The sequence below is a fragment of the Rhincodon typus genome, chromosome 7 (assembly GCF_021869965.1).
Source record: "Rhincodon typus isolate 14 chromosome 7, sRhiTyp1.1, whole genome shotgun sequence".
NCBI classification, from domain to species: domain Eukaryota; kingdom Metazoa; phylum Chordata; class Chondrichthyes; order Orectolobiformes; family Rhincodontidae; genus Rhincodon; species Rhincodon typus.
In genome coordinates, this window is record NC_063338.1 from 25,323,802 (window position 1) to 25,351,442 (window position 27,641).

At 39.5% G+C, this 27,641-nt stretch overlaps 1 protein-coding gene across 2 annotated transcripts; it reads left to right on the top strand.

The window, feature by feature from the left end:
- Positions 1 to 156: 156 nt before the first annotated feature.
- Positions 157 to 27,641, top strand: LOC109913370 (ETS variant transcription factor 5). 2 transcript variants are annotated; one of them, XM_020512868.2, is made up of 13 exons: positions 157 to 346; positions 799 to 966; positions 1,154 to 1,241; positions 1,348 to 1,395; positions 1,537 to 1,590; positions 12,336 to 12,462; positions 14,122 to 14,394; positions 16,271 to 16,521; positions 19,044 to 19,112; positions 20,780 to 20,848; positions 22,213 to 22,382; positions 25,327 to 25,428; positions 25,856 to 27,641. In XM_020512868.2, exons 2-13 carry the CDS (start codon positions 919 to 921, stop codon positions 26,075 to 26,077), a joined length of 1,521 nt encoding a protein of 506 aa, XP_020368457.1. In that variant the 5' UTR covers positions 157 to 346; positions 799 to 918; the 3' UTR covers positions 26,078 to 27,641. The 2 variants fall into 2 exon arrangements, with proteins under 2 accessions (XP_020368457.1, XP_048455455.1); XM_048599498.1 differs by lacking the exon at positions 157 to 346 and adding an exon at positions 494 to 573.

Below are 27,641 nucleotides of genomic sequence, written 5' to 3' on the forward strand. Positions count from 1 at the left end.
TCGAACAGACACGTTCGGAGTTTGACCAATAGCAGCCAAGAAATCTCCAATTCCGTTTGTCCATTGGCTGGTCGGCATTTTCAGCGTGGACCAACGGGTGGGGCCCGCAAAATGATTGACGGCTCTCTGGACCAATTGGCAGCAGCGTTGGGTTTGGTGCGCGAGCCCGAGTTGCCTCTGGGGAAAGAAGTCGCGTTCACTTCAACTGAGCGAAAAAAAACCCCATTCAACTTTTTTGTGAGCGGAGATTCAGGAGTGCAACTGTGGTGTTTCTTTAATTTCTAGAAAGTGCATTTTTTTCAAAAAGAAAAAATCATCCACTAACACAATACAAATCATTTCATAGGTAAGCAGATATGATAGCTTGATTAAGATTTTTTTTAAAAAAGGGAAAACGAAAAAAGGAAGGGAAAAGTAAGTGTTGCACCAAAAAAAACTAAACATAAATGCTAACGAGAGCTTGTGTTGCTAATGTTCGCCATTTTCTTCAACACGTCTTAATGTATCTGGAGCAGTGAGTTGTAGCCTGTCGATGTGATTTTGTGCAGATAAACGAACGGTTTTTTCACTGAGGTGTGCTCAGGGCGGTTGCCTTGAGTTTAAAGGCCGCCGAAAAAGCGAGTTGTTGGTTGTGTGGGAGGCTGTGGGTGGGTGGTTGGGTTGAGCTGTGTGTGTGTTTGTGTGTTTGTGTGTTTTTGTGAATGGGGCGCTCGGATCCCGTTACGCTCCTACCTGTGGCCAGCCAGCCAGCCAGCCAGCCAGCTTCTCCCATTCATAATTTTCTCTCCTGTCTCCCAGGAGGAGCTGCAGAGCAAAAGGAAACAAAACAACTACACAAAAAAAACGCCACTCAGTAGCGTTCCGCGAGTCCATGTTAATGGTTTGTAGCAGGACTTTTAAGAAAAGACCAGCTACAAAATGGACGGATTTTACGACCAGCAAGTTCCTTTTATGCACAATGTACCGGTGAGCAAATGAAATCTTCACTTTTTCTTTGTTTTGAAGAAAGATCTTTACAATCAGGATTAATTCCTTAAGTATCAAGAAAGTTGCACGGATTTGTGCTTTAGGAGATGTATACACTTTAATGCATTATTTTTGTGTGTTATTTCTTATACTCAATTTTCTACGTGAATTTAATTCTGTTTCTCAGAAAACACACGTGGAAGAGCTTCGCGGCAGACAAGTGAACGATAGAAAAAGGAAATTTGTGGAGACCGACCTTGCTCATGATTCAGAAGGTGAGTGGCTGCCGTTGAGTGTCTAGGTGTACTTGCAGTCGTCACTTTTCTGATCCCGCCGTTATGACCTGCCTCTTTCATTATTGGTAATGTTTCGTTTTTCCAGAACTTTTTCAAGATCTGAGCTTGTTACAAGAAACGTGGCTAGCAGAAGGTAAGTAAAGTGTGTTTCCAATCATCTTCAGCTGTATCGTCGCATGTTTTGTATTTTTCAGTTATGAATTGTTCATGTATAAATGCTTGACCTTGAGATACCAGTGGGATTTACTATTAAAAGATTTCTTTTCCCCTGCAGCCCAAGTTCCTGAAGAAGATGAACAATTTGTACCAGATTTCCAGTCGGTTAACTGTAAGTATTTTTTTTAATATAGGGAAAGTGTTGGTAATTTCGTTTCATGTGGTGGCCATCCTAATGCATATACTGTGCTGTAATAACCTCTCCCTTGCTAACTAGAAATGTTTTGGATTCAGCCCTTTTGTTGCAGTTTCTGCTAGAATTTCAATAATATTAGTTTTAAATATTCAGAAAGTGTATTAGTGTCTAACTTAGGCCCAGAAAGATTGTAGTACAAAGCAGTATTTGAAATTACAGTATGTAACTTCCTTAAGATCAGTAATTGTTATTTTTAGTTTTTAATTAAAATGTTAATATCTGTTATATCTTTATCCCTGCTGTGTTGATTCTGTTGAGATGCAAATTTTTCGGTGAGCTGGATGTAATCTTGGTTCAGATTTGCGCTGCAATTTAGAATCTTTTGGTCAAATGGTGATTACAGGATAGTGGAGCTTTCTAAAAGCTTTCATTTGATTTGATCACTTCCAAATGCTTTTCGCCACTAAAACCTTACAAATATATTTAAATATGGGGACTCATTAGAACTGCTTAGGTCTTTTTGAGAAAATGGTGTTTTGAATGTCTTCACCTCATGTTGAGGTATTCAGAGGAATATGCTCTCAGTATTTATTTGTTTGGTTATTTCCAGACTATCTAGACCAGTGGGCATTCCATTTTATAGCATGTTCGTGGAAGTAGATTTAAAATAGTGATAAATAAGTGAATCTTTGTGCCACCTGACTCCCTAGCAGATAACGAAAATTCATGGTAGAAGGATTTTGGTGTATATATCATTTGTTAAATTTAAGGAAGAGATAATGGTTTTCGTTTAGCTTTTTCAGAAAATAATCATACGAATATTTTGGTACCGATTCCTGTCTCTCAGTCCTGACATCTATCAATTTAGAAACTTTTAACTTGTCTTCCTTTTAGATTTCAGTTGACTAACACTGAGTGACTACAGATTTCACTGGGATCCACTATCTCAATCCTATGAACTGTTTCAGTGACTAATTTTATATAAATAGATTCAATGGAAAATGTGGATGTGATCTGTAGTTTGCCTTTGCGTCTTTCATTTTTGGCCCCTTGGGAAATTGTAGAGTCCTGTAACAATCATGTGACCACCTTGATATTTTGGGCATTGAGAAGAAGGTTTGGCACAAAGCCAGGACCCTTCAAGTCAGATTTGCCAGACCCAGCAGCATTTGATGTTGACTCTTTGTTGGTTTGCTGAGATGAATTGTCTGCAAAAGTCCAATTTAGTCTATCTTCACTTTTATCTTTTTAACCCTGGAAACACTAAACATTTTTGAACCAGATAGTTCTCTAACATTTCATTATTTATATTAGACACTGATCAAGAACGATGACTGAAACTTGACCATCTGATAGCAGTGTTAAATATTAGTTATTGTGATTTGTCTCTGGCTTTGAATAGCTTCCTATGTATGTTTTTGTTTCCTTTTATTGTGGTGAAGCTTACCACAATAGATCAGTCAAAGTCATTAATGAAAAGATGAAAGACTTGTATTTAACTGGTGCCTTTCATTACCATGGGATATCCCAATTTGACAGCCAGTAAAGTACTTTTAAAAAGTGTAGTCAGTGCCATAATGTGAAACATACAGCTAAGATTTTGTGAAGTAATATTATTTTTTTTCTTTCTACTACTTTTGGTTAACTATGCTTACAGATTGCAAATGCTTCCAAGTAAAATTGTTCTGCAACCATACTGTATCCTTGTTGACTTTGTCTTTTTTTTTATATGTATAACAAAAACTAATGGGCTTTCCCTTTTGTTTTATTTTACTCCAAAATATTAAATGTGAATGTATAAGTCAAGGGCATTTAGTCTTCTTGCTTTTAACCTGCGCCACTGGAGGAATTATGGCAGATGAAACTGCTTTATTTGGAAGTTTATTTTTTCATTTTCTGGTTGAGATATTAGGACCCACCTGTCCAGGTGGGACTTGAACTCAAATCTTCGGGCTCAGAGATGGAGATATTACCACAACACCACAAGAACCACATTTGGAAGATTTTCTTTGTGCAATATTGCAACCACATGGAGAGCTGTTAGTGAGCTGACTTCTCTGAGCATGATAGTTATTGGAACTGCATTGCAGAAGGAATTGTGGATTCAATTCCTATTGGAATTTCTGACCTCAGCCTTACCATTGGATATTGCTGATGATGACTTCTTTATAATTCCCAATGGCCAGTTGCAAAACCACAAGGATAAATATCAACAGGTGGCCTGACTGCTCTGTCAGGGAATACACAGTGGCATGAGGGCAGCTTGAGGTTGTGGGAATGTGACAATGTGGAGAATAAGAAAAGGTAGTGCTGGTGCATGTGGTCAATGCTTTTCTTATCTAAATGTGGATCCTAAAAATGATGTAATAAGCAAGTTCCTTTGCAGAAAATCAGTGCAATTTATAGCCCTTTTTAGTTTTGATTAGTGACTTTCACAGAGAACATTTGTTCCGTCAGTCTATTTTTAATTTGTCAAGTGAAGCTTGAACAGAGAAAATGCATGCCTGTGTGCATTTTTAGAAAATGACACCAATGCAAGCATCTTTTTAATTTTTCCCGACATACATTTCACTTAGTGTATCTTGCCTGTTCGCTTCTCCCCTGCTGAAATGTGCCTAACCAAAAACGTAATACTGTCACCGCAACTTTCTCAAAGTACAAACAACAGCAGATGCTTATTGGAATGAAATGGCATTCTTCAAAAATAAACTGCTGTTGAAGCAATTTATACCACTGAACAATGCTATATTAGAGAACAGTGATTTTTAACTTAATTTATAAAGTTGAAACTTGTGTTGTGCAGAATGCTCTTTGTGGATAAAGAGTGCATTTTGTTTCTCTCACTTCCATTCCCCAACACCTCAACATTTAATTTCCATTCACTAGGGAGTGCTTGCACATGCGATGATCATCAGTTCGGACCAAAGGTGGTAACCTCCAAAGCATGGTTTTGATTCTTCATATGGCAATCCAGTCTAATGGTTCTAATGAGAAATAGAAAGCCAACCTTGATTTCCAATTCTAATAAGAAACAAAGCAATTTTGCATTGTAAACAAATCTCTCTCGTACCAGCATAACAATATGCCTGCCCGCCCGCCCACCCACCCCACTCCCTCCCACACAATCTCCTCCGTATGCCATTCCTGATGTTCCGTGTCTGTGCTCGTATTCTAGATCCTATTCACCAGTGCAGATATGTTGTACATTAAAGATGCAGAATGGGTGATTTTTATGCAAAATGAGAACACACTTGGCATCAATTTCAAGAATACTTAGCCAGCTCCTGCCATTGTAAACAAAATTGCCATTCCGTAATGAAAGCATACAAATGAATTAAAGCAGCTCTTGCTGTATTCTCAAGAGTGCCAGGTTCAAATTCAGAAGGCTTTTTGATCAGGTGCTGCTGATCAACCTAAAGAGATCAAGGTTTTATTTGGTTGACAGATACCATGTTGTTTATTGGGTACAGTAATGAGGTTTGCAGATGTTTGCTGAAAGCTTTGTGATGGAAATCATAGAATCCCCACAGTGTGGGAACAGGCCCTTCGGCCCAACAAGTCCACACCGACCCTTGGAACATCCCACCCAGACCCATCCCCCTATAACCCACCTAAGTTACACATCCCTGAACACTACTGGCAATTTAGCATGGCCAAACCACCTAACCTGCACATCTTTGGACTATGGGAGGAAACCCGTGCAGACACGGAGAGAAAGAATGCAAGATGAGGTTTAAGCTTTAGCTGATTTCTATTCTACAAAATTGTTACTAAAACACACTTCCAAATGCATTTAAGTAGATAGCGCTGAATCTAACTAAAAGTGAGTTTTCTGAAGCTGTGCTCTATTGTAGTGTCCATGTGTCGTGTCAGACTGCAGACTCCAATCACTCCAGCCATGGGATTCACTTGGAGCAACATTTACAGATTCTTTGGTATAACAGTGCCAGGTTCAAACTTGATGCAAGCTGCTATAATTTGCTTTGTTATTCAATACCAACTCCATTTACAATGGCAGAAGCTGGTTAAGTGCTCTTGAAATTGATGCCAAGCACATTCTCATTGTTTACAGAAACTTCTTCATCCCTAATGCCTGTAGTGTAGTAGGATTGTACTGGTAAATGGGTTTGACCGGATGAGCCCAGATGTGGATTAGATATGAGTGATGGTACTGAAGAGTTTGTGGAGTAATGAGATAGGCGGGTATACTTTTATGCTGGCAGGAGAAGGATATTTTTTTCCCCCATGTATCCCAATTCTTATTGAATCCTTTGAGTTCCACACAGCACAAGTTTATCAATATACAAAAGAAGAATCTCCTAATGCTGTTTACACTCTCCACAGCTGCCCTGCATTACTGTTTGGATGGCCACTTGTTGATTGTGCTGATCCTTAATCTTAGTGAAGAGTTAAGGTTATTGCCTTGGAACTGTGTCAATATTTAAGCAGGAGAAGAAAAATGCTGCTCAACTTGTAACTTTCAGCATTGTTGTGGTTTGGGTGATAGCTATCTTTAATTCAGTACTTTATTGATAATTTGATATGGCTGGAGGCATAGCTTGGGAGATATAAATGGTCTTTTTTAGACCAATGTGATAGGATTAGCATGTTCTAATAGCACTTTCCTCAATATAACAAATTTAATATTATATGAGAAAATGACAGTAATAAGGTATGTTAATCTTGGAAATAAACTACTGTCAAACTATCATCAACAAACCCATTCTTCATGCTGTGCAGCAGTAATCCACTGTTAGTATCTTCATGCTCCATTAAGTTTTCAAAAGTAGGAACGATTATTGTTCTTTCCTGCCATCTAGAGAATGGCATTTTATAATTTTCTTTTCCCTTTTTTGGAGTTTCTTTTGGCTTCTTGAGCTCATTATCTACATTTCATTTGCAGCTCCCTGAAGAGTGCTCTACTTCGTCTATTGCCTTGCAAATCAGCAGAAAATAAAAAAGTCTGTTTATAGTGGGAAGAAGTGATAGTGGCAAAAAAAGAAATTGTACCTGGTCAGAACTTCACAAACCTTGCATTTAATGTGGTGTAGAAGTAGGATTTTCGTGAATGAAGTGTCATTTTATAGATTATGCTTTGGTTGCATTTGCTTGCTTTCATAAATCAATAGATTTCAAGTTGCGCACTGAAATTTCAGTTGCATAATTGCATATGAGTTCACTGGTTTCAGAAAAAGGAAAAAATGCTCATGGAGTCTTTTTTAAAAAAGAAGTGTGTATTCAACTAGAAACTGCAGGGAACTGCTGATCTGAGCTGGCATCTAATGTAGGCAATTGGAAGTTATGCTAACTTGTAATCCTGTACACCAGAAAATTAGTCTATTTTGCATAGACAAAGCTGCTGAAATAACTGTAAAATGTTTTTCTTTATCAGTAATTTGAAATTAATCTACTAGGAACTCTGACTTGCCTTTGACCATTTAGTTCTGGTTCCAACAGATTGTTTCTGCCCCTTCCTCAACCCATGTGCCGCTGAAAACCTCACCTGTGCTTTTGTTTTTAGTGTCAACTAATCAAATACACTCCTAACCATTCTCTAGTCTCTCTTCTCATCCCATAAATTTATCCAAAGCAGTATCCAGACTCATACCATTCATCATCCGTGGGTTTGCTGACCTACAATGGCTTGCAGTCCCCAAATGCTTCCATTTTAATACTTTTCATCCTAGTGCTCAACTCTCTCCATGGCCTTCAAGTCCTTATCTTTTGTAATCGCCTCCTTCAACCTACCATGAGCACCACTTCCACTCCTGTTAACCTGATCCTTTCCCTCATGCCATCACCATTGGTTGACTTCAGTCAGTGCCTTAAGGGGTTGGGGATGTACATGTATTCCCTGCATGTACATCCCCGTCTTGTGCGCGCTCTCCTTTTTTTTTGAGTTTGTCATTCCTCCCCCACCGCTAAAACCAAACTTATTCCCCATTTATTTGTCACCTTTCCTAGCACTACTGCCTTATCGTAATGCCCATTGTTTTTTCTTGTTATCTTCCTAAGTGCCTTGGAATGTTTACTATGTCATAACTGCACGTTGGTAAAATTTGCTAGATGTTTAACATTTTAGGGCAACATAAAGAATTGAGACTTTCTAAAGTTGAAGATTAGGGTTTAGGATGAGTGAATTTGAATGTTTCCATTGTTGGTTAAGAATTCATTGGTGCATTGTTTGCTCCTCATTGTAGTCAGTGCTAATTGAATGGTGGGTATTGAACTGAATGTGAAAACCTGCTTTGTGAAGTGTAAGCTAGTGATCTTTAATTTTCTAAAGTGTGATGTTTTAGTAGGTGTTAGAAAAGTACAGAGTACAATAATTGGCAGGCAATCTTTTGACTTTCCTCTGGTGCGATAGAGAAAAGTGCTGTCATCAATGACAGATCATCCTACAAACGTCAAATTCTACCCATGACTGCAAACTAAAGGTCCAAAGTTGACACAGTCTGCCATGACTAAAAGACAGCAAAGCGTAAAGCTACTGAGAAAATGCAGCAGTAGTTTAGCTTTTAAAGGCTACAGCAAGCACATAAAATATCTCGTCTATACGTCCCATTACCTGTACCCTATTTGTAGGTAGAAAACTATGCTCTTGATTAGTAAAATGCTTGGAAACGGGGCTAACTGGAAGCCAGTTCGATTTCAGCTTCAATATGACCTGAGTGAATCTAGTCTACTAACCACACATGTTGTAGTTTACCTCAAGTTACAGACATCAAAAGATTCTATATTTTAACAGCCACAGTTGTATATAGTTACAAGGTGGATTATCAGTTTTTTTTCCTCTGATAATTGTAAGTAGATTTTGTTTGCATAGTTGAATTCCTGCAGTTAGTCACCAGCTGTGTTTGTGAAGCTTATCGGCTTATTCATCTTTTGGGAAGTCGTCCCTTAGTGTCATCTGCTTAGTGAAAAGATAGATGGAAGCAATTAGCCCAGGACCATCACTTATAGGTCCTTCAGTGTAGTTTGTTCTCTGGATCTTGCTCAGAATATCCTTCGCTGTAATTAGTGTTTGGAACTGATCGTGTTTCAATGGTACTGTACCACAATTCAGCTATTGTTCAGGTGCACTGATGTTCACTAACACGTTGGCAGTTGAGCCCATTTTATGTTGTGCCACAAATTTTTTAGAAAAGGATATCTCCGATACCGAGTTCTCAAAGATAATGTGGCTGAGTGATCGACAACAACAGTATTGTTTTTTTTCCCCCTCCCTTCTATTCATGTGATCATGATGGCACAGGGCTGGTCCCAAGCTGCGATTCTTTGTGGATAAATGTAAGCATTGTGACAGTTTTTTTTTTACTGTTTTGTGGAAAGAAAGCCCTACATATAATGATGAAAACACGAACCTCCAATCTGCTTGTGTGAAACACAATATTAGAGTCATAGAGTTGTACAGCATGGAAACAAACCCTTCAGTCCAACTCTTCTACGCCGACCAGATAGCCGAAATTAATCTCGACCCATTTGGCCGATTATTCCTCTAAACCATTCCTATTCATTATACCCATCCAGATGCCTTTTTAAATGTTGTAATTGTACCAGCCGCTACCACTTATTCTTCTGGCAGATCGTTCCATACGCACACTACCCTCTGCATGAAAAAGTTGCCTGTTAGGTCCCTTTTAAATCCTTTCCCTCTCTCCTTGAACCTATGCCCTCTAGTTTTGGACTCCCCTACCTTGGGAAGAAGACCTTGGCTATTCACCCTATCCATGCCCCTCATGACCTTATACACCTTTTATAACACCCTCCAAAGTGCCAGAAAAAATAGGCCCAACCTCTTCAGCCTCTCCCCATAGCTCAAACCCTTCAACCCTGGCAACATCCTTGTAAATCTTTTCTGAACCTTTTCAAGTTTCATTACTTTGTGTAGTAAATCTGTAACTATTGGTATTTTATTCTGGAGTGACAGCTGTGCACAATTCTCATCCAGGAATATTGAGTAGTTGTGTAAAGCTATGGGAGTAATTTACATCCGTTCATTGAGTGGTGGCCTAGCAAAATGATAAGATTTTACATCGAAACAGAAATACAGGGTCCATTTTGGAAAGGTTGTATCAAAACGCCTATAGTGACAATTCTGTCTTCGGGAAGCGTTTTTACACGGGCTTGCATAAAGCACATTTGCTCCATCTCTCTCTCTCAATGTCTGTATTCTTAATCTTGGCGATTATTAAATTTTCTTCTGCATTTTGGTAATTAAATCTAGGGAATAAGTTGTCCGACTTGGTCTTCCGTGACCTGAGTGGTAGTCTTGAAGTTACACGTGATTTTAAAAAAAAAACTAACTTGCATTCCTTGAGGAGAGTTGGAATTTCTTTCCATGGAGTGAAATGCAAACTTGGAAAGATCATTAACCTACCCACAAGGTGCAAGGGTCAATGTCTGGCTTTTTTGAATGGCTGCCTTCTGTAAACCATTCAAACACTCTCTTTGGAAATGTTTCTTCACAGTAAACTTTGAGCTTTGGAGCATGCCGGTTAGATCTGCCTTTTCTAGTAATACTGATATACTACAGTACAATAAGAGAATTCATCCCCGCTGTAAACTGAACTCTAATGTCAAATACATTAAATGACTCAAGTGAAATGGTGACAGTTAATTTCACAACTTGAATTTGAATATTTAAAGATGTGCAATAAATTCATAAACTATCATTGTGGAGTATTATAAATTAAAACACATCATTTGTCTGTGAATCAATGTTGGTTTCCTCCCCCTTCCCAAGTTAAATAAGAGTTTGATTTACAGAAATCCATTTTTAATATTCCCAAGGCATTCTATACATTTTAAAAATAAGAGGACAACTAGGGAGATGGTAGGACCACTCCCGGGATAAGAGGGAACTTGTGCTTGGAGGCAGAGTATGTGGGCGAGACCCTAAATGAGTACTTTGTGTTGGTAATCACCCAGAAGAAGGAAACTAGAAGGAAATGAGATTAGTGTGGAGCATGCTAATATGATATGGCATTTTGAGATCAAGAAAGAAGTGGTGTTGGGTCTCTTGAAGAGCACTTGGGTGGATAAATTTCTGGGGCCTTGATCAAGATCTTTGTATCCTTGTCAGCCACTAGAGAGGTCCTGGAGGGCTGGTGAGTTGTTAATGTTGTTCCTCTGTTCAAGAAGGGAAATGAGGATAATCCTGGAAACTATAGACCAGTGAGTGTCTCATCAGTAGTTGAGAAGCTACTGGAGAGAATTATTAGGGATAGGATTTACACGCATTTTGAAGAGCATGGCCTAATTAGGTACAGTCAGCATTGCTTTCTGTGGGGCATGTCTTACTAATTGATTGAATTTTCTGAGCAGGTGACAAAGGTGATTGAGGGTAGAACAGTAGATGTTGTCTACATGGATTTTAGAAGGGGTTTTAACAAGGTCCCTCCATGTTAGACTCATCCAGAAGATTAAGATGCATGGGATCTATGGTGAGTTGGCTGCATGGATTCAGAATTGGCATGCCCATAGAAGGAAGAGGGTAGGGATGGAAGGGTGATTTGTTTTTTTTTATTTCTGGCTGGAGGTCTGTGATCTGTGGTATTCTGCACGAGTCCATAGGACCTGTGCTGTTTGTGATATATATAAATGACTTAGAGGAAAATTATAGATGGCGAATTAGTAAGTTTATAGACGAAACAAAAGTTGGAGTTGTGGGTAGTATAGAACGTTATCAAAGGATACGACAGGCTATAGAATCAGTTGCAGATATGGGCAGAGAAATGGCAGATGGAGTTTAATCCGGGCGAGTGTGAGATGCTGCATGTTGAGAGATCAAATGTTAAGGAAAAATATACAGTTAATCGCAGGGCTCTGAACGGAACTCTGATGTACACAGGAATCTTGGGGTTCAAGTACAAAGCTCCCACGCTAATGAAGGCATATGGCATGCTTGCCTTTATTGGTTGGGGTCTCGAGTACAAGAGGCAGCATGTCATGTTGCAGCTTTATAAGACTTTGGTTAGGCCACAGTTTGAGTACTACATTCAGTTCTCATCACCACATTACAGGAAGGATGTGGAGGCTTTGGAGATGGTGCAGAAGAGGTTTACGACGATGCTTGGATTGGAGGGTATGAGCTATAACGAGTGGCTGGAAAAACTCTGGTTGTTTTCTCTGGAGTAATAGAGGCCGAAGGAAGACTTGATTAGAAGTCAATAAAATGGAGATGCATAGTCAGGGTTGACAGTCTTTTTCCCAGAGGTGAAATGCCTAATACTAAGGGGTGTGTATTTAAGGTGAGAGGGGGAAAGTTCAAAGGAGATGAGGGGCAAGCTTTTTTGAGTGGTAGAAGTCTGGAACGTGCTGCCAGGGTTGGTGGTGGAAGTAGATACGATAGGGACATTTAAGGAGCTTTGAGATAAGCCAGTGAATATCCAAGGAATGGAGGGATATAGACCAAGGGCGGGCAGAAGAGATTAGTTTAATTTGGCGTCATGATTGGCGCAACATCATGGGCTGAAGGGCCTGTTCCTATGTTCTGTTTTCCAAATCCCACAATAACCATTCAATAACCCTGTCGCATGTAAATAAGGTGGATATGTTTACTGTCCAGTGTAGCAACACCCACCCGAAGAGAAAAGGATAATTGCGGATGTTCTTCAATATCCGGACTCTACTCAATTCATCTACATCATTGTCTATCTTAGTGTTGCATCTGTCAGTTTCCACAGCTAGAGTTACAATGTGAACTTATTTTATTTCAGTGGTATTTCACGGACCTCCTCCAGCAAAGATCAAGCGAGAATCTCACAGCCCGAATACGGATGTATCCTGCCGTCATAAGCAGAGTCTCAATTCTGGCTATGGAGAAAACTGCCTCTACAGTTATAGGTACTACAGTGGGTTATTCTTAGACTTGGAGAAATCTTCAACTCTGCTTCTTTTTTGTTTTGGCCTCCATGGCAACAATTATTTCATTGACTATGAAGAATTTTAGGAAGTTGAGGTCATCAAAGATGAGTTATACAATTACAATTTCTCGTATTTTTAAACAAAACACTCTTTTTTTTGTATCTCTTTTTAGTCATATCAGCCTTTACTACTTCCCTTGCTGTCATCTTGTGTCTTGGCATACTAAGTGCTTTTGGTGCTGCAGTAACTCTAGCCAAGTCCACCCTCTTTGCGCTACTCTTTCACTTAAGGTTTTATATTTGTATTTTTTCCCAATGGTGAGGGTTTTTTTTATTAGCAACTGATTAAAAATCATACCTATCTCACATGATTCAAGCTCAAACCTGCCAAACATTCTGCTTTTGAGGCAAGTACTCAGCTATCAAGTGAACATCCCAATGGCTGTCTATTCTGGTCCAATGTTTGTACAGTTTTTATTTCTTGTGGTTTTTATATGTTGCTTTGATAGCTACATATTTTAGTACAGAGTACAGTTGGTTGCACTTCAGTTCGGAGTTAAACTAGAAATCTTTAGGCAGACTAAGCATAAACTATTGTCCCATATAATGTAATGCTTACGTAAGATCATAAGACGTCGGGGCAGAAGTAGGCCATTCAGCCCATTGAGTATGCACAGCCATTCAATGCGATCACGGCTGATCTGATAATCCTCAACACCACTTTCCTGCCTTTTACCCCATAACCCATAATTCTTTTCCTGACTGAAAATCTGTTTATCCCCACTTTGAATATACTAGCATCACAAAATGCTGTGTTGTAAAATGGACTATAATGATTTTCAGCATGGGAAGAAACATATTGTAGAAAGATGATGGGCTGGTTGTATATACTAAATTACATAAATTAATCCAACCTACTTTATTTTGGATATAGGCCAATTTTGCAATGCAATCCTGTGCTCTGCAAGACACATCTTGCATGGAAAAATAATTAAGGATTGCTTGCTTGCTGAAAGCCATTAAAAGTGTTATAGAAATGTGTTTTTAGGGTGGTGAGGGACTGAGCTCTTTAAGAACCAGATGGGTTTCAGATTTAATCCTCAGTTTATTTTGGTTCTGTTTTCTCTTTTTTTTTCCAAGCTGCATGTGCGATGAGGATAGAATAATTTTCCCAAGTAGTCCTAGTTTCGAAAGGAGAGCTATTGCTGTGATTTGGTAGAAAGTGAACCTAATCAGGCCTGAAGTCGCTTCCTGTGTGATGCCCTTCACAATCCTAAGGCTTGATTGTAATTGCTGTTTAGGATCAGAAGCTAATGCTTTGTTTATGTGAAGAATGTGAGTCATGAAATGTTGGTAAAGCAATTCTGACTTGGGAAATGGGGCCCGATAGTGAATGTGCAGCGATCCCTTCCTTTTAATAAACTCTTACATTTGGGCTATCATCAAAGATGATGCAAGCATCTGTATGGGACACATGCACACTCTTGTATACAAAGAGCTGTTAATTGTAACAGATTTTATGGTAAAGAGTATTGTCTTTACACCTCCACTGTTCACCAATGCTAACCTGAAAGATGTGCCAAGTGAAAAGCTAGCAAAGTATCTAACGTTTTGTCCTTTCTTTTTTCTCTACTTGCAGTGCCTATGATAGGAAGCCCCCCGCTGGGTTCAAGCCATTAACTCCACCAGCGACCCCTGTGTCTCCAGTTCATCAGAATTCCCCTCTTTCACACCTTCCATCTGCAGCAGTGCCAGTTTCAGCCCATGGCCCTACGTCAGTTCCAGTTCAGGCTGCAGTTCCTGCATCAGCGCAGCAGCAGCAACAGCAAACCTTTGCAGTACCTCGACCTCCCCAACCCGCTCTTCAGATGTCACAGAACCTGACTGAATCCCAGTATGCACCAGAGCACAGGTATGGATATGATTGACTGTCCCCACTGAATTTTTATGGTGGGCTCGCTTTATTGTTTGTAGGCGCTAGATGAGGGAAGACTTCCAGGTTGTGCGGAAATGCACATTTGTGGCCCCAGTTCCTAAACACACTCTTTGACACCCTTGGATCTGTGCATGTTGTAAAACAAAATCGATTTCAAAAGGTTTGGTCGCTGGTCTGTGCTGTATTCTGTGATGTCTGCCAGGATTATCGGAGGAATGTCTTGGATAATTATGGCGTTTCCACAACAGCGCCGCCCCCCCCGATCCCAACCATCACTCAAACCAGGGAAAGGAGGAATTGGTCAAGATTTGCTGTGCTGACCATTGCTAAGCAAACCCTTGCTGGAAAACGTGTATACTGTGAGTTCAGAGTCTCATTCAGCTGTGATGGCCCCTGTGGTGGCATGGCTTGCCCAAGCTGACTTTCTGGGGAGTCTTAGCAGCTCAAGTGAGGGGAGGGCAAGCGACATCTGCGTGTGAGGCATTACATTCAATGGAGAGGCAAGAGCAAGCAATTGAGGGACTGGGTGGTGTGAAGAGAACGTTTTCATTGAAAAAGCTGAATTTTCGGTGCACTATGCACCACTTTAATCTTGCATTATGAATGAGTGAGGAAAATCTATTGCCCCAAGGTACTGCTTGTCCAATTATTAGATGTTCTACATCTTTAGCCTCTCAAAATAACAATTTGAATATTGTGCTTAAAATGCCACAATCGCTAACTGGATGAACTGTCAGCAAAAATAGAATCCAGCTGAATCCACAGGGTGCTCTCTTGGCTAAACAAAAGAGAAGGAATTTTATTCCTAAGGTCAGATCCTTTATATCCTTATGCACAAATGGGGTTTTACTGGAGTTATTTTGGGTGCATTGGCTGAATAAAAAGCCCATTAACATTATTGAGCTCTTGAAGGAGTGCAGAAAGAATATGGTATTTTGAGCAGTGGCAGCTCCCGAGATGGCACTTGCTTCCGTGGCAGCTTTTGCTTCCCACAACTCTTGGCTTTCATTGCTGCCAAGTGGCATGCACGGGATGCTGGCTCAGGACCATCTGGAAGTGTTTGTTCCGATAGAGACATACCAGTGGAGCTATGGATTTCAGCTTGGCAGACAGCTTGATACGAAGTGGAAATGGGACTAATCTGACTGCAGTCAGCTGTGAAGGATCATCTTACGTGGAAAGTGGTGCTGGAGATCTAGCTGATGTGTGGATCGCCTTTTTGAGGTGCTAAAGGATTCTCGAGTGGCATGGTTTGGCAATGTGCTGCCTTGCCCACCAAGATGGAAGTAGTTGAGACCAAATAGGCTTTTCTTTAACGTGAAAGTACTATTCAATGGAGATACAATAAACTCTGGATTGCTCAGAACAGAATAAATAGATGTTCGTTGAGATTCTAGTTAATACATGGCCTGTTAGCAATTTAAATGCTTCATTTCAAAATATATATTCAGTCCACTCCCATTATTTAATGGGACATGTATTATACAGTCTGCGTAACCAGGCACACACTATAGTTTAAAGACAGTTTGTACGTTTAGGCTTTCAAATTAAAGCCTTTGTTTATGAGTGCGTACACGTGATGTAGAAAACTCTTAGCTATTTGTAATGCTTCATAATCTGCCTCATGAGTCTAGTGTTCAAGCAACATGCATTTTTGCTAAATTACGACCTAACCGGTAATTTGAACAACAATCCATAATTGTGGAGAATAGAATGGTCAGATTTTTTTTAGAAGTTGCACAGAAGACCTTTATTTAACCTATGTCTATTTAAGCAGGTAGAAGGAGCCTTTATATTCCATTGTGCTATGTTTTGAGAGGTGACTGATGCTGACTTTGTTTTATTGCCAAAGGTTCCACCGGCAGATGTCCGAACCATGTCACCCGTACCCACCCCAGACAGGAATCCCCAGTGACAGTCGGCAAGTTTATCAGCGGCAGATGTCAGAACCGATGCCTTCACCATCTCCTCAGGGCTTCAAGCAGGAATACCATGACTCGCGTTACGAGCACATCGCTACAGGCGTCAGCGGTCCCAGCGGACAGAATTTCCAAGCCCCCCTCGGAATTAAACAGGAGCCGAGAGACTACTGCTATGACTCAGGTTGGTCCTCTAGCAGGGCCTGCTGCTGAGCCCTTTTTAGGTTGTGTTGATGTTTCAGTAGGTGTAAAATGCAATCCTTTCCTAACTGTCAAACGATGAGTTGTTGGCAGTATGAAGGGATTAATCTGGACCTTCTTCCTTCCCTTGGGTGTTCTGCATCACTTTTTATTATCTTTGCCATCAGCAAGCTGGGAGATTTGTTACCACGGTGATAGGTCTTAGCTGGTATTTCACACACTTACTTCATGGACGTTGCTTGACAGAAGTAGCTGGTCACATTCTGCAAAGTGACCTTCCGTTAATGTCAACCTTGGGACGGACAAGACCACAAAACCCAAATTTTGAAATAATTCCCTGCTGGTACTAAATGGAAGTGTGTTAGGGGCAAGATCCTTTCTATTCTACATCCTCCTTTTGGTTTATTTTTAAAAGAAAAGAGCTTTAACCATTTGATATTTAAAGGATCAAACTGTTTTATGTAGTTTGCAAAATGGTTTCCTCAAGGGTGTTATTAATTTGATGCTCTGTGATGTGACTGAATTCTCCTAATCAGCTTATGCCTAAAAATACCATAACCTATAAGAGGCTGTGAGCAGTGATCTACAGTAAAACTGAGCAGATGCTAAAGATTTAAAGCTAAAGGACAACATCTAATGGCATCCAAGGATTTAGGAGAACAATTTTTTTTAATGTAGGTCATGGTTTCTTTCTGTTTTTGTTTGTTTCCTATTTCGCATTGATTACACACGTTATTGATGTGTTGTCAATTTTTTTTTTAAATGGGAGAGGCTGGTTTATTTCCAGAGAAATCTAATTTACCTGGAGAACAACCAAGAAACAATTGCTTCCACTGCATATTATGCAGCCAGTTCCGTGGAACTGACCAGCTTTGATTCATATGGCTAACCTAAGCTTCACGTCTCGGCTGGGGGTGGGTCAAATGAGAGCTTTTATTTTTAAAAGCTAGACTCCTGTCCCTCCTGCAAGAAAAATCCTCTATTCCAAAGACAATTTGCACTGATGCCAGTTAGCTAAAATGGTTTTCACAGAATCTGCAGTAATTGTCTGGTTTTCCTGTTATTTTTCCTAAATGGTCAAGCATGTTGCCGAATGTATAGCGCTGAAACAAAGCTTACCATGTGGATTCACAGCCAAGTAATGACTAACTTTATTACATTTTCCCAGAAGAGTGAGCAATATAATAAAATGCTCAGATCTTGCAGTACTTCTCCTCCAATTTCAAGCTTCTACATTTAAAATGTAAAATGCTTCAGCTATAGAATACAATATGAAAAGCTAATATCAACAATATCTGAGTTTGACAGTTTGCTTTGCTTGTCTGCTGCTGTTCTATCAGAGTAATTGAGATTATAAAAAATGTTTATCACGGACATCAGTATGTGGCTGAACAAAAATATTATTTGACAAGCAGTGGAAAGAGCAATTTTTTTTTCTTCCTTCCAATATGTTTTTGATCAAGCCATCTGGCTTTTTCTGTGTCTGGATATTTCCTTCCATTTCCATTAGCTTGACTGTGTTCTCTCAACATCTGACTGTCAAACCTGAAATCATACATGAACTACCAACTCCACTTAATGTTAGAGCTGCACCTTGAGTTAGTTTTAATCAAATACTTGACTTATTACGCTCTACCAAGGAATTTTTTTAATAGCAAACTTTCCACTTCTTTTTGACTTCCACTTTGATTTTTACATTGGACTGACTGAAGAACTTGGATTATAGGAGATTCAAGGGAGGTTTTTCTCCCGTAACTAAGTTTCCATTTTCACTTATCTGATTTGCTTCCCTCTTCCCCTGTAAGTTCCAGTTGGATATTTCAGGCCATTGCCTGGGTGGCATTCTTTGTATGGTTGCAGTGTCTTTGATCTGTGTGTTCGCGGAAGTGGAGTTGCTTCATCACATGGAACCCACCTAAGTACACTTGATGGCAAGAGTTTCTATTCAGCAATATACTTCACTTGCTCTGTGGGGTATTTAATGCACCCCAACGACCTGCACTGCTTTTAAGGTCAGCTAACCCCGCTCATGGCAAATAGATCACAATGGTCTCGGATTCAATGCGAATCTGGTCTGTGAGTGAACACACTTGAGGTGGACTGTATCCCCCTGTATGGCTTTATGTTCAGTTCTCCCATCTGTTTGCAGTTGAGCAAGACAACAAAGTAGGGACAAATATTTGCAATTTCAGGACCTAAGCATGGGCTTTATTTTAAAACCCCATTCCCTTCCCATGAAGCTGAGCGACACTTAGAGCATGTTTTCCTGCTCCAAGTGGTGGCAGCTTGTTTTAAGATTTAAATTTTCAGTTGTCTTGGAGTGTGAATTATTAAGCACTCCTGTTTGGCTTGCTTTGCTTGCTGCTATGCCCAGCGATGTTCATGTGACCTTTTCAGGGGGTTGCAGTTCTTATGTTATGTTGTCACTTAAATAAAACTGTTTTGTTAGTTCTATTTTCCACCTATAACATCCTTTTTATTTTAAATTCTAAATCTTCCATACAGAAGTGCCTAATTGCCAATCCTCTTACATGACGGGAGGAAACTATTACGCTGGTCCCAATAATCCAGAAGGTAAGTCGCACCATTTTTATATTTGCGCGTGGTTTATTATGATAAAGCATGTGTTGAAGGGTATGGAACCTCAATTGCATCCAGCTATAGTTTGTTTCAGAATAGTCGGATTTTATTGGTTGAGGTACGGGGCAGATATTCAGAATCCGTATTTTGGTTCTGTGCAAAACAATTACAGGCAGAAGATTATGTAGACAAATGGTCTGAATACAGTTTTATTGGGTGTATAATTGGGATTATAATAATATATGCTGGCTGCTAGCAAATGCACAAAAAGCACCATTCCTTACTGTAATATTAGGAGAGGTGAGATATTGGACAGATGCAGAAATGGTGTGGTGCACAAGGAGCACCCATTTTAACTGCACCGGTTCTCCTAACAAGCATTATGACATAGAGATGGCAGGAGAATGGCACTGTGGCATAGCCCTGCACATTGTTTCTATTCCAGTTAACATTCAGTACCCTCTTGAATGTTTCAATCGAACCTACAAATTTGAACAAAGATTTTTTTTAAAACAGGTTGCATATTCCAGACTAAGCAGCTAATTATTGATCCATACACGTGTTTCAAAATTCCTTGCTGCTGTTCCCACTCCACATCTATCCTTTTGCCACCTGTGTGACGAGAACACTATTCAAAGCATTTTGTCACACTTCGGGAAGCAGCTAGGAGGAATTTACCAGCCCTAAATTTGAGTTGTTCCTTTGCAAAGTGTTTAAAAAGTGGAAGTGTTATTTTTAACAATGTAACATCAAGAGAATAGTTCACACATCTACTTATCTGATTTGAAAAATGCAGGTTTAAAAAGTAAATCTATTTTGGAACTCTAGTTCAACTGAACCATTACCATGCTCACCTATTGAAATCTTGAGCAACTATGGGTTTTAGCTGCTTGTTCTTGTTGCTTTTTGTTATGTTTTCTGGATAACAGAGTTATCTGCTGTGGCTAATACAGCTGCTGCAGCTGCACCTCATAACCTCTGAACAGTCTTGGTAATCTGTTTAGGAAAATGCTGGCTTAGACCCAACCTCAACCCCAGAACTTAGATGATACAACTTGATGACATATACTTTTTTTTAAAAAAAAAAATCAGGTGTTGTCCTACTTAAAGCTGAAAGGCAGCCAGGGTTTTTAGCTTGCAATGTCTGCCTTTGTTTTACTTTTCACCAGAAGTTTTTTTTTATTTAAACAACTACCCTCTGCTTAGCATCTTTTGCTCTTTTTTTTTCTGTCTGCTCATTCTTTTCTCCCATTCCCATGTTCTCTGAAAGCAAAATCATGAATCAACAAAATTCTTCCAATTGGGAGGAGAGGTTTTGTATTTCCATTGGTTACTGAGTGTACGCTACAAAAATGTAGCCATGTCACCATGATTTATCTTTAGGCTGTCCAATTGAGAACGCTAAGCAACATTGAAAGTTTATTCAAGGTTGGTAGATGGTCAAAAATAACCAAAAGAAAGTGTAACACAACAGGAGGCCAGTTAGATTATGATCTCCATGGCTTGATGCCAAATCAGAGTAAGTAGAACAAGGGACAGAGGAGATGTAAAATTAATTGCTCAAATTTTATTTAAAGACTTTTCTGACTGACTGTGTGCGAATGTTGGCAAGCACATGTAGATGAGGCAACTGAAAATGTCTGTCTTTACATCCTTCCCAGGTTTCCCTTATGAGAAAGATCCACGACTGTACTATGATGATACATGTGTGGTGCCAGATAGGATTGACCGTAAGTAATGTTAACTTGCAGTTCCATTCTGTTTTGGCTTTGGTTTGACAGTTTGGTCTCAAACTGAACCAGGGAAATCAAGTTTGATCCTAATATCAGTTAAATTAGTTTATCACAACTCTGTGATTAGTTTTTATTTTATTCACGTGGGATGTGGGCATCATTGGCTGGGCTAGCATTTATTGCCTATCCCCAGTTGCCTTTGATAAGGTGATGATGAGCTGCTGCCTAGAACCACAGCAGCCTGTGTACCATATGTAAACCCACAACGCCGTTGGGGCGGTTGGGATTTCCAGGATTTTGACCTGGTGAACGGAAGAACGCAAATATATTACCAGAATTAGTTGGTTAATGGAATTATGACAATTGGTAGTACCAGTAAGGGTTCTAATCACCATTCAGTGACCCTTGTTGGAAGGGGAGAAGGCAGGAGAATGGGAATGAGAAACATATCAGCCATGAATGGTGGAGCAGGCATGATGGGCCAAATGGCTGCCTTCTCTTCCTATGTCTTAAGTAGTTTGTACGGTAGGAACTGGATTGGATGCACTTTTACGTACTGGTCCTGCCCCAATAAACCACCACCATCATCGACTCTTTTTGCTTGATGCAAGGTTTTTTTAAAAAAGCAAGGCCACTTGGGATATTACAAAAGGCAAATCATCTGTGCGAATATTTTCATCCAGCAAGAACCATGGCTTCTGCAGGAGGGAAATATTCAGAATAGGGTCAACGCAAAACTTATTCCAAATAGAAGTCCATTTTTAACATACTTGTTCAATGTTATTAATGTTGATGTATTGATTGCTAAAGTGTTCTGATGACGAGATTGCGGTTGAATCAACTGGGTTTGGTGGCTCATGTTCTCACGCCAACAATATTATGTATTCCATATTAAACAAAAAATATGATAGATGAATCAGGACCTTGTACTCTAATCCTTTTATGGTAGCTGAGGAACGAGGCTTGTGTGTGTTCTGTGTATTTTTGAAAGTCATAAAATCGATCTCTTCCGTTTTGCATATGGTGTGTGCCAACTGGAGAGATCGAGCCAGTAAGGCCCAATGCAGTCCTTATTTTTGTACCCCCATGCCCACTCCCCACCTTACGTTTGTTCAATCCCTTCAATGGAATTTTTGTTGGTTTCTAAAGGAACTGGCCACATGGAAAAAGTCACTGCATACATTTTTCATACCAATGTAAAATCTACAAAGCACTCTCCTGTCCTCCTCTGTTGAGTGGAGGCATGTTAAGTGAAAAGTTTATTTTGGATATAAGTGTAGGGCTTACTGCTGAGAAAACAGTGTCTGTTGGGAAGGCAAGGAGTATGGAACTAGCTTCTGATTTGTTTTTTTTTCTAACAGATAAAGTCAAACAGGAATCCCCTGTGTACCGGGAAAACTTGCCATACCAACGTCGAGGCTCCTTACAACTGTGGCAGTTCCTTGTGACCCTCCTGGATGATCCATCTAATTCTCATTTTATCGCATGGACAGGTCGAGGCATGGAGTTCAAGTTGATTGAACCTGAAGAGGTATGTGTTACATCAGACTTCTTGTCTATATTTGGATTGATTCCTGTGCTGCTCTGAATCTGGGCTGTTATACATCTTTTGGTTCCTACCCTTCTACATGGTTGTGTCTCAGCTCTGAGCTGGTGCTAATGACAGTGGATTCTGGCATTGTTCCCCCAGACTTCGCTGGCACAAGGTGAAATGTGCACAAAGATATCACCCTAAACCGTTGTTAGCTTTTTATATTGAACAGATGTTATGACAAGGGTAAAAGGACCAACCAGATCTACTTTGAAGGAAATGGAAATTGGAATGGCTTACTCAACTTTGCATTTGTTTAGTTCAGCTCAGTAGAATCAATTTTAAGACGAACTGAATATTTTCTGTTACTGATAACTCTGCTTTATCACAGCATATCTTAACACTGAATGTTACAAGAAACAGTAACTATTTTAAGGAACACAATCTTTTTAAAATGAATAACACTGTAATCTTTATAACCTTGTATCAGATTTAACGTATCACTGGGGTGCAAGAAGATAAAACTGCAACTGGTCCACATTTATTTCAGATTTACCTAGAATAGCTAAGGCTTCAGTTCAGTGGTGGTCTGGAACACAGCACATTTCTGAAGTTCAAACAATTTCAAAAGTATTGACTGAAGCTCCATTTCCATGGGGACTGGGCCATTTTCTTGTTTTTGCATATTAGGATTTCCATTGTGCCCCAGGGTTTTAGTAGAGCCATTCATCTACACTGCCAGGGTGTGGTCACAAGTCTTCATTCATAACGAGCAGTAACTATGTGCAGCCTTGTCTCCAGTAACTAATATCTTTTGCTTGCCTGGAGCTACTGTCTGTTGTTTAAATTATATGTGTGTGGGATGAGATGAAGGCATCAACTGTCTTAATTTGCTGGTGTCCTTCAGCTACACGGTCCAAAAAGGCGATGTTTCCCGCAAATTACTTGAAGAAATTCCAGTGTGATCGCAATCTGTTCAGAAAATATTTGCTCTTGAGAGTATTGTATAGCCCATGGATATAGATAGGTGACTGCCTTGGGTTTGCTGAGATCACTGAAAGGAAACCATGGAATGGACCGGTCACAGGCTCCCACTGGGGTTAGGGAAGGTTTTAGTTGAAACCGCATAGTACTTTTCAGACTTGTATGGACAGCTATGTTCTGGATGGAATTATGCTCATATGGAATTACTGGAAACTATTGCTGCCTGAAAATGGATCCAGATCTGAGTGAAACTTGGAGATTGGCTGCATCCTCCTTTTTTTGTAACACAATATTTCAAATCCATTCCCTCTTGTATCATCCAAACAGATTTTGTATGAAAATCTCTAAAAACAACAATTAACTATCATTTGTACCAAGTTCCTGCATTTATATAAATATGATGCACAAAGCTGCCTAAGCTGTTTCTTTAGGTACCAAATGTAGGAAATATTTCAAGAAAAGAAAATTTAAGTTCATCTGCAGTTATGTATTCATTCATTTCTACTTGCAAATTTGTGTCCTTTAGGAATAATTTACTGTTTTCAGAGACAGAAAGAACCTCCAGTATCACAGTCAACAGAATAAACAGGCAGAACAGGACTCGAGATACCAAGTCTAGATTTAGGGAGGAAGGGGAGAAATTACAGCTCATTCTGGGGTTCTCCTGATTCAGAACACCTTGTATTATAGTGTTTATGCCTCACCCATTCCTTCCTAATGCAGACTAATGCATGATATTAACTACAAAATTGCATAAATGCTTATCTAGAGTATTCATCAAAGTAGGTTTTTTTTTGCATAGTCTATTCTACATTTATTTCCCTCTTTCGATGGTGGATTTTGAGAATGAATACAGAAAAGTCCATTAAAATCAGCAAGTTATGTCCGTGTACTGCAGCTTGCTGCATCAGCAAGAACATTTGGGGAAAGTAAGAGGGGACTGTAAAAGTGACCTTTTATTAGAATAATAGGGAATGGATAAACTGCACTTCAAGAACTGGATTATGCTGCTATGGCAACAGTGAAATTTGTATCAAGTGAATATTTTGATGTGAGGGTTATGCATATTTGAGAGGTGCACATTTTAACAAATTGCAACTTTGTTTAAAAAAAATTGCAGTGGCTTTCCGCCTGGTTGTGGCTGTGAAAAGCAACTGGCCAACCAAGTGAAGTTTGATTTGAATCAAAAGCTTCCTTCACTGGTTTGTGCGTTAGTGGTCAAGATAACAGTACAACTCATTTTTCAGAGTACAGGCAGTTTTTTTTAAGCCTGTAATTGAAGTAGTTGGGCATGAAAGATGCTGTATTGGTCATTCAGCTCATCTACTACGAATGCTTGATACATACACCTTTTTCAGCTAGTCACTTGAAGATGTGCAAGAAAGTGATTTAAAGATTGCATTGTGTTGCAATAAATGCTGGCCAGCAAGTTGAAGTTCAGGAAGACCACTAGACTAGTTAGCCACCTTTGCTTTTGAGAGTATTTATAGCTCTAATTTTTATTCTGAATGAGCTTTGTTCTTTTATCTCTGTTCAACCATATTCTACAAATACATATTTGCAGTTCCCAGTACTTTGGTTGAATTACTGGATTGGTTGCCCTTGGGAGCAGAAGTACTGTCATTTTTGTGCTTTTTTAAAAAAGATGCACTGGTGATAAGGAATAAACACTTTCTAAAATCTCGTTAAAATCATGCTTGCCACATCAGCAGCTCCATTAGTAAACAGCTGAAGCACTATACTGTTACAGTGGTGACCTATGGGTCTTTTATTGATTTTCTGAATTCGGGCTCCTGCATTTACTGAAATACTGCTAATGGGATATAGATCAATAGTGCAACCGCAGAGTCTGTGGTCACTTTATCTTTGTATCCATTTAAGAGCTCATTTGAGTGGTCTCCATATCTATGAATATATAAACACAGCTTTCGTTTCCTTCTCTTTGTCCTTCCTGCTGCAGGTTGCTCGGCGCTGGGGTATCCAGAAAAACCGCCCAGCGATGAACTATGACAAACTGAGCCGCTCGCTTCGCTATTACTATGAAAAGGGCATCATGCAAAAGGTGGGGAAAAGATCCAGATTTAAGAGAAAATAAATTTGAGGGTGTTTATAGTGTCAGGACCCTCTAACCTTCAATGGCCTTAAACTGGAATCATTTGTGCGAAAACTGTCCAAGATGCACAGCTTTTTAAGTATTTCATTCATGTTTCAACTTAACATGTTGAAGTGAAATTTGTTTTTTTGTTTCCAAGTACAAAATGTTGTATCAGCCTTCCAAAACGGTAAGGGTTCAAATATTGATTTGTATAGCTGTAAATTGTGTTCACCGCGTATCCTATAACCATCTCTTGCCTCTTGGTTAATGGCTCTAACATTTGTATTGAGTCTTGACTCCTTTCCTGCATTGGGTATTGTATTTAAAATCAGTTTTCCAGTCTGGAATATTGCTACTGATGGACAATTATGTACTCTTTGCTTCTGCTCTTTAGGTCGCTGGGGAGCGGTATGTGTACAAGTTTGTATGTGACCCCGAGGCACTTTTCTCCATGGCCTTCCCAGACAATCAACGCCCCTTCCTGAAGACTGAAATCGACTGTCATATTAACAAGGAGGATACTGTTCCCCTCACGCATTTCGATGATAATGCAGCTTACTTGTTGGAAATGGATCACTGCAACAACCTCCAGTATCCAGAGGGCTTTGCATATTGACTTGAATCGAGCAGCCCAATGTGACTGAATGCATCATTGTCCAGCTGAAAAGAGCATCTTATGTGGTACTGTTGCACTCAGCTGTTAGGAATCCAGCTCTTCAGAACGTTCAAGAGCCTAAAAGTTGTACAGTAGCCTCTCACTACTGAAGAAGCTGCCATCTGCTTCACTGACGACGCACTAACAAGCGTGACTTAATACGGCTAAGTCCTCCACGTTGATAGTTATGGGGTGGGGGGAAGCCAAAACTGTGTGTTCTGGTGTGGCATTTGCGATTGTTCAGCGTGGCATTCACAGAGCTTGGATAGACCATGTGACTGTAGCGTTTGTTATGACAATCTGCTTTCCGTTGAACAGTTCTTTCAGCTGCCTTTCTGATGTTAAAGGGCTTCAACTTGCACAATCCCACAGTCGTATCATGGGTCAGATTCAAAGAAAACAGTATGCGCTGTTGCCTGTAGATCTGTGCCCTGGATTGAATACGAACTGGCGCTGTATTAGGTAGCTAAAGAGAAGAGTCCTGTCTACCTGAGGCTCCAATACAGAACAGCTTGTAGTTTATTTTGTTCTTTTTTAAAAAATGCTTAAATGTTTTACCTGTTTAAACTCTGAAGTTATTTGACACCTCCTACACTATTTTTCCTCTGGCTCCTTTTCTAAACTACACTTGTGTATGTAGCAATTTTTAAAATGGTTTTAATTCAGTTCTTCTCAAATGGATGAAGAGCTTTATTCAGGTTTACCACTGCCATTTGATTTTTTTCCTCCCACTTCTGCCCCATCCCAGTTCTGATGCTTAATCTTTCTACAATAGAAAAGGCTGGAATCAATTCTTTGCTCGATCCATCTCTAGGGAAGCCATTGCATTCAGTACCTTTGTGTACAAATTGTTTCCGTAATGAGGTTATGCTTGTAATATTTTGAGGTGGGAGTATGTGGGGTTGGGTAAAAGGAAGCCATCAACAGGTATTTTTCAAAATTTCAGAAGTGTATTAAATTTTGAAGCTTTTTTGTCTTTGTATTTAAGGCAAAACCTTTTTGTTAATGGCATGGCACTCTGAAGTATAGAGTTCCAATATTTTGGTGATAATGTTACAGCTTTAATCAAGGGGGTTAGGGCTTTTACTGTGTAACACAGTTAATCCTGCTGCAGGTTTTAGATGCCTGCTTAAGCTTTGCACCGTTAACTTTCCACAATTTAATGTTTGAAAATCTAAATATAGGTATGACTGTTTCTGCACACAGTATCTTGCGATGGTACATTGCAATTGTATAATTACAGCATATCCTCACTCTTTCAGTTCTTTATATTTTATGTATAAAGTCCCCAGGGTTTATATTATTGGAAACAAAATTATTTTTACACCAGATCTCAATTGTTTTTATTTTAGGGGTTCATTTTTTTTCTTGCTTCTACTCTTAAATCGTATGCTGCAAAGACCAATTTAATGGATGCATTAATTGTGGAAACCTTGCAGCATTTCTTTTCAAATTGTGTTGTGCATTTAAAGGAAACCCTGCCTTGTACACCAAATAAATGTTTCATCTCGATTGTGTACAATAA

What these genes read in the sequence shown, in the direction of transcription:
- LOC109913370 (XM_020512868.2), top strand. Translation starts at nt 919, where the DNA reads ATGGACGGATTTTACGACCAGCAAGTTCCTTTTATGCACAATGTACCG. An exon ending in AGACTACTGCTATGACTCAG is followed by an intron (nt 16,522 to 19,043) that starts GTTGGTCCTCTA and finishes TCTTCCATACAG; the next exon opens with AAGTGCCTAATTGCCAATCC. An exon ending in AGTTGATTGAACCTGAAGAG is followed by an intron (nt 22,383 to 25,326) that starts GTATGTGTTACA and finishes TTCCTGCTGCAG; the next exon opens with GTTGCTCGGCGCTGGGGTAT.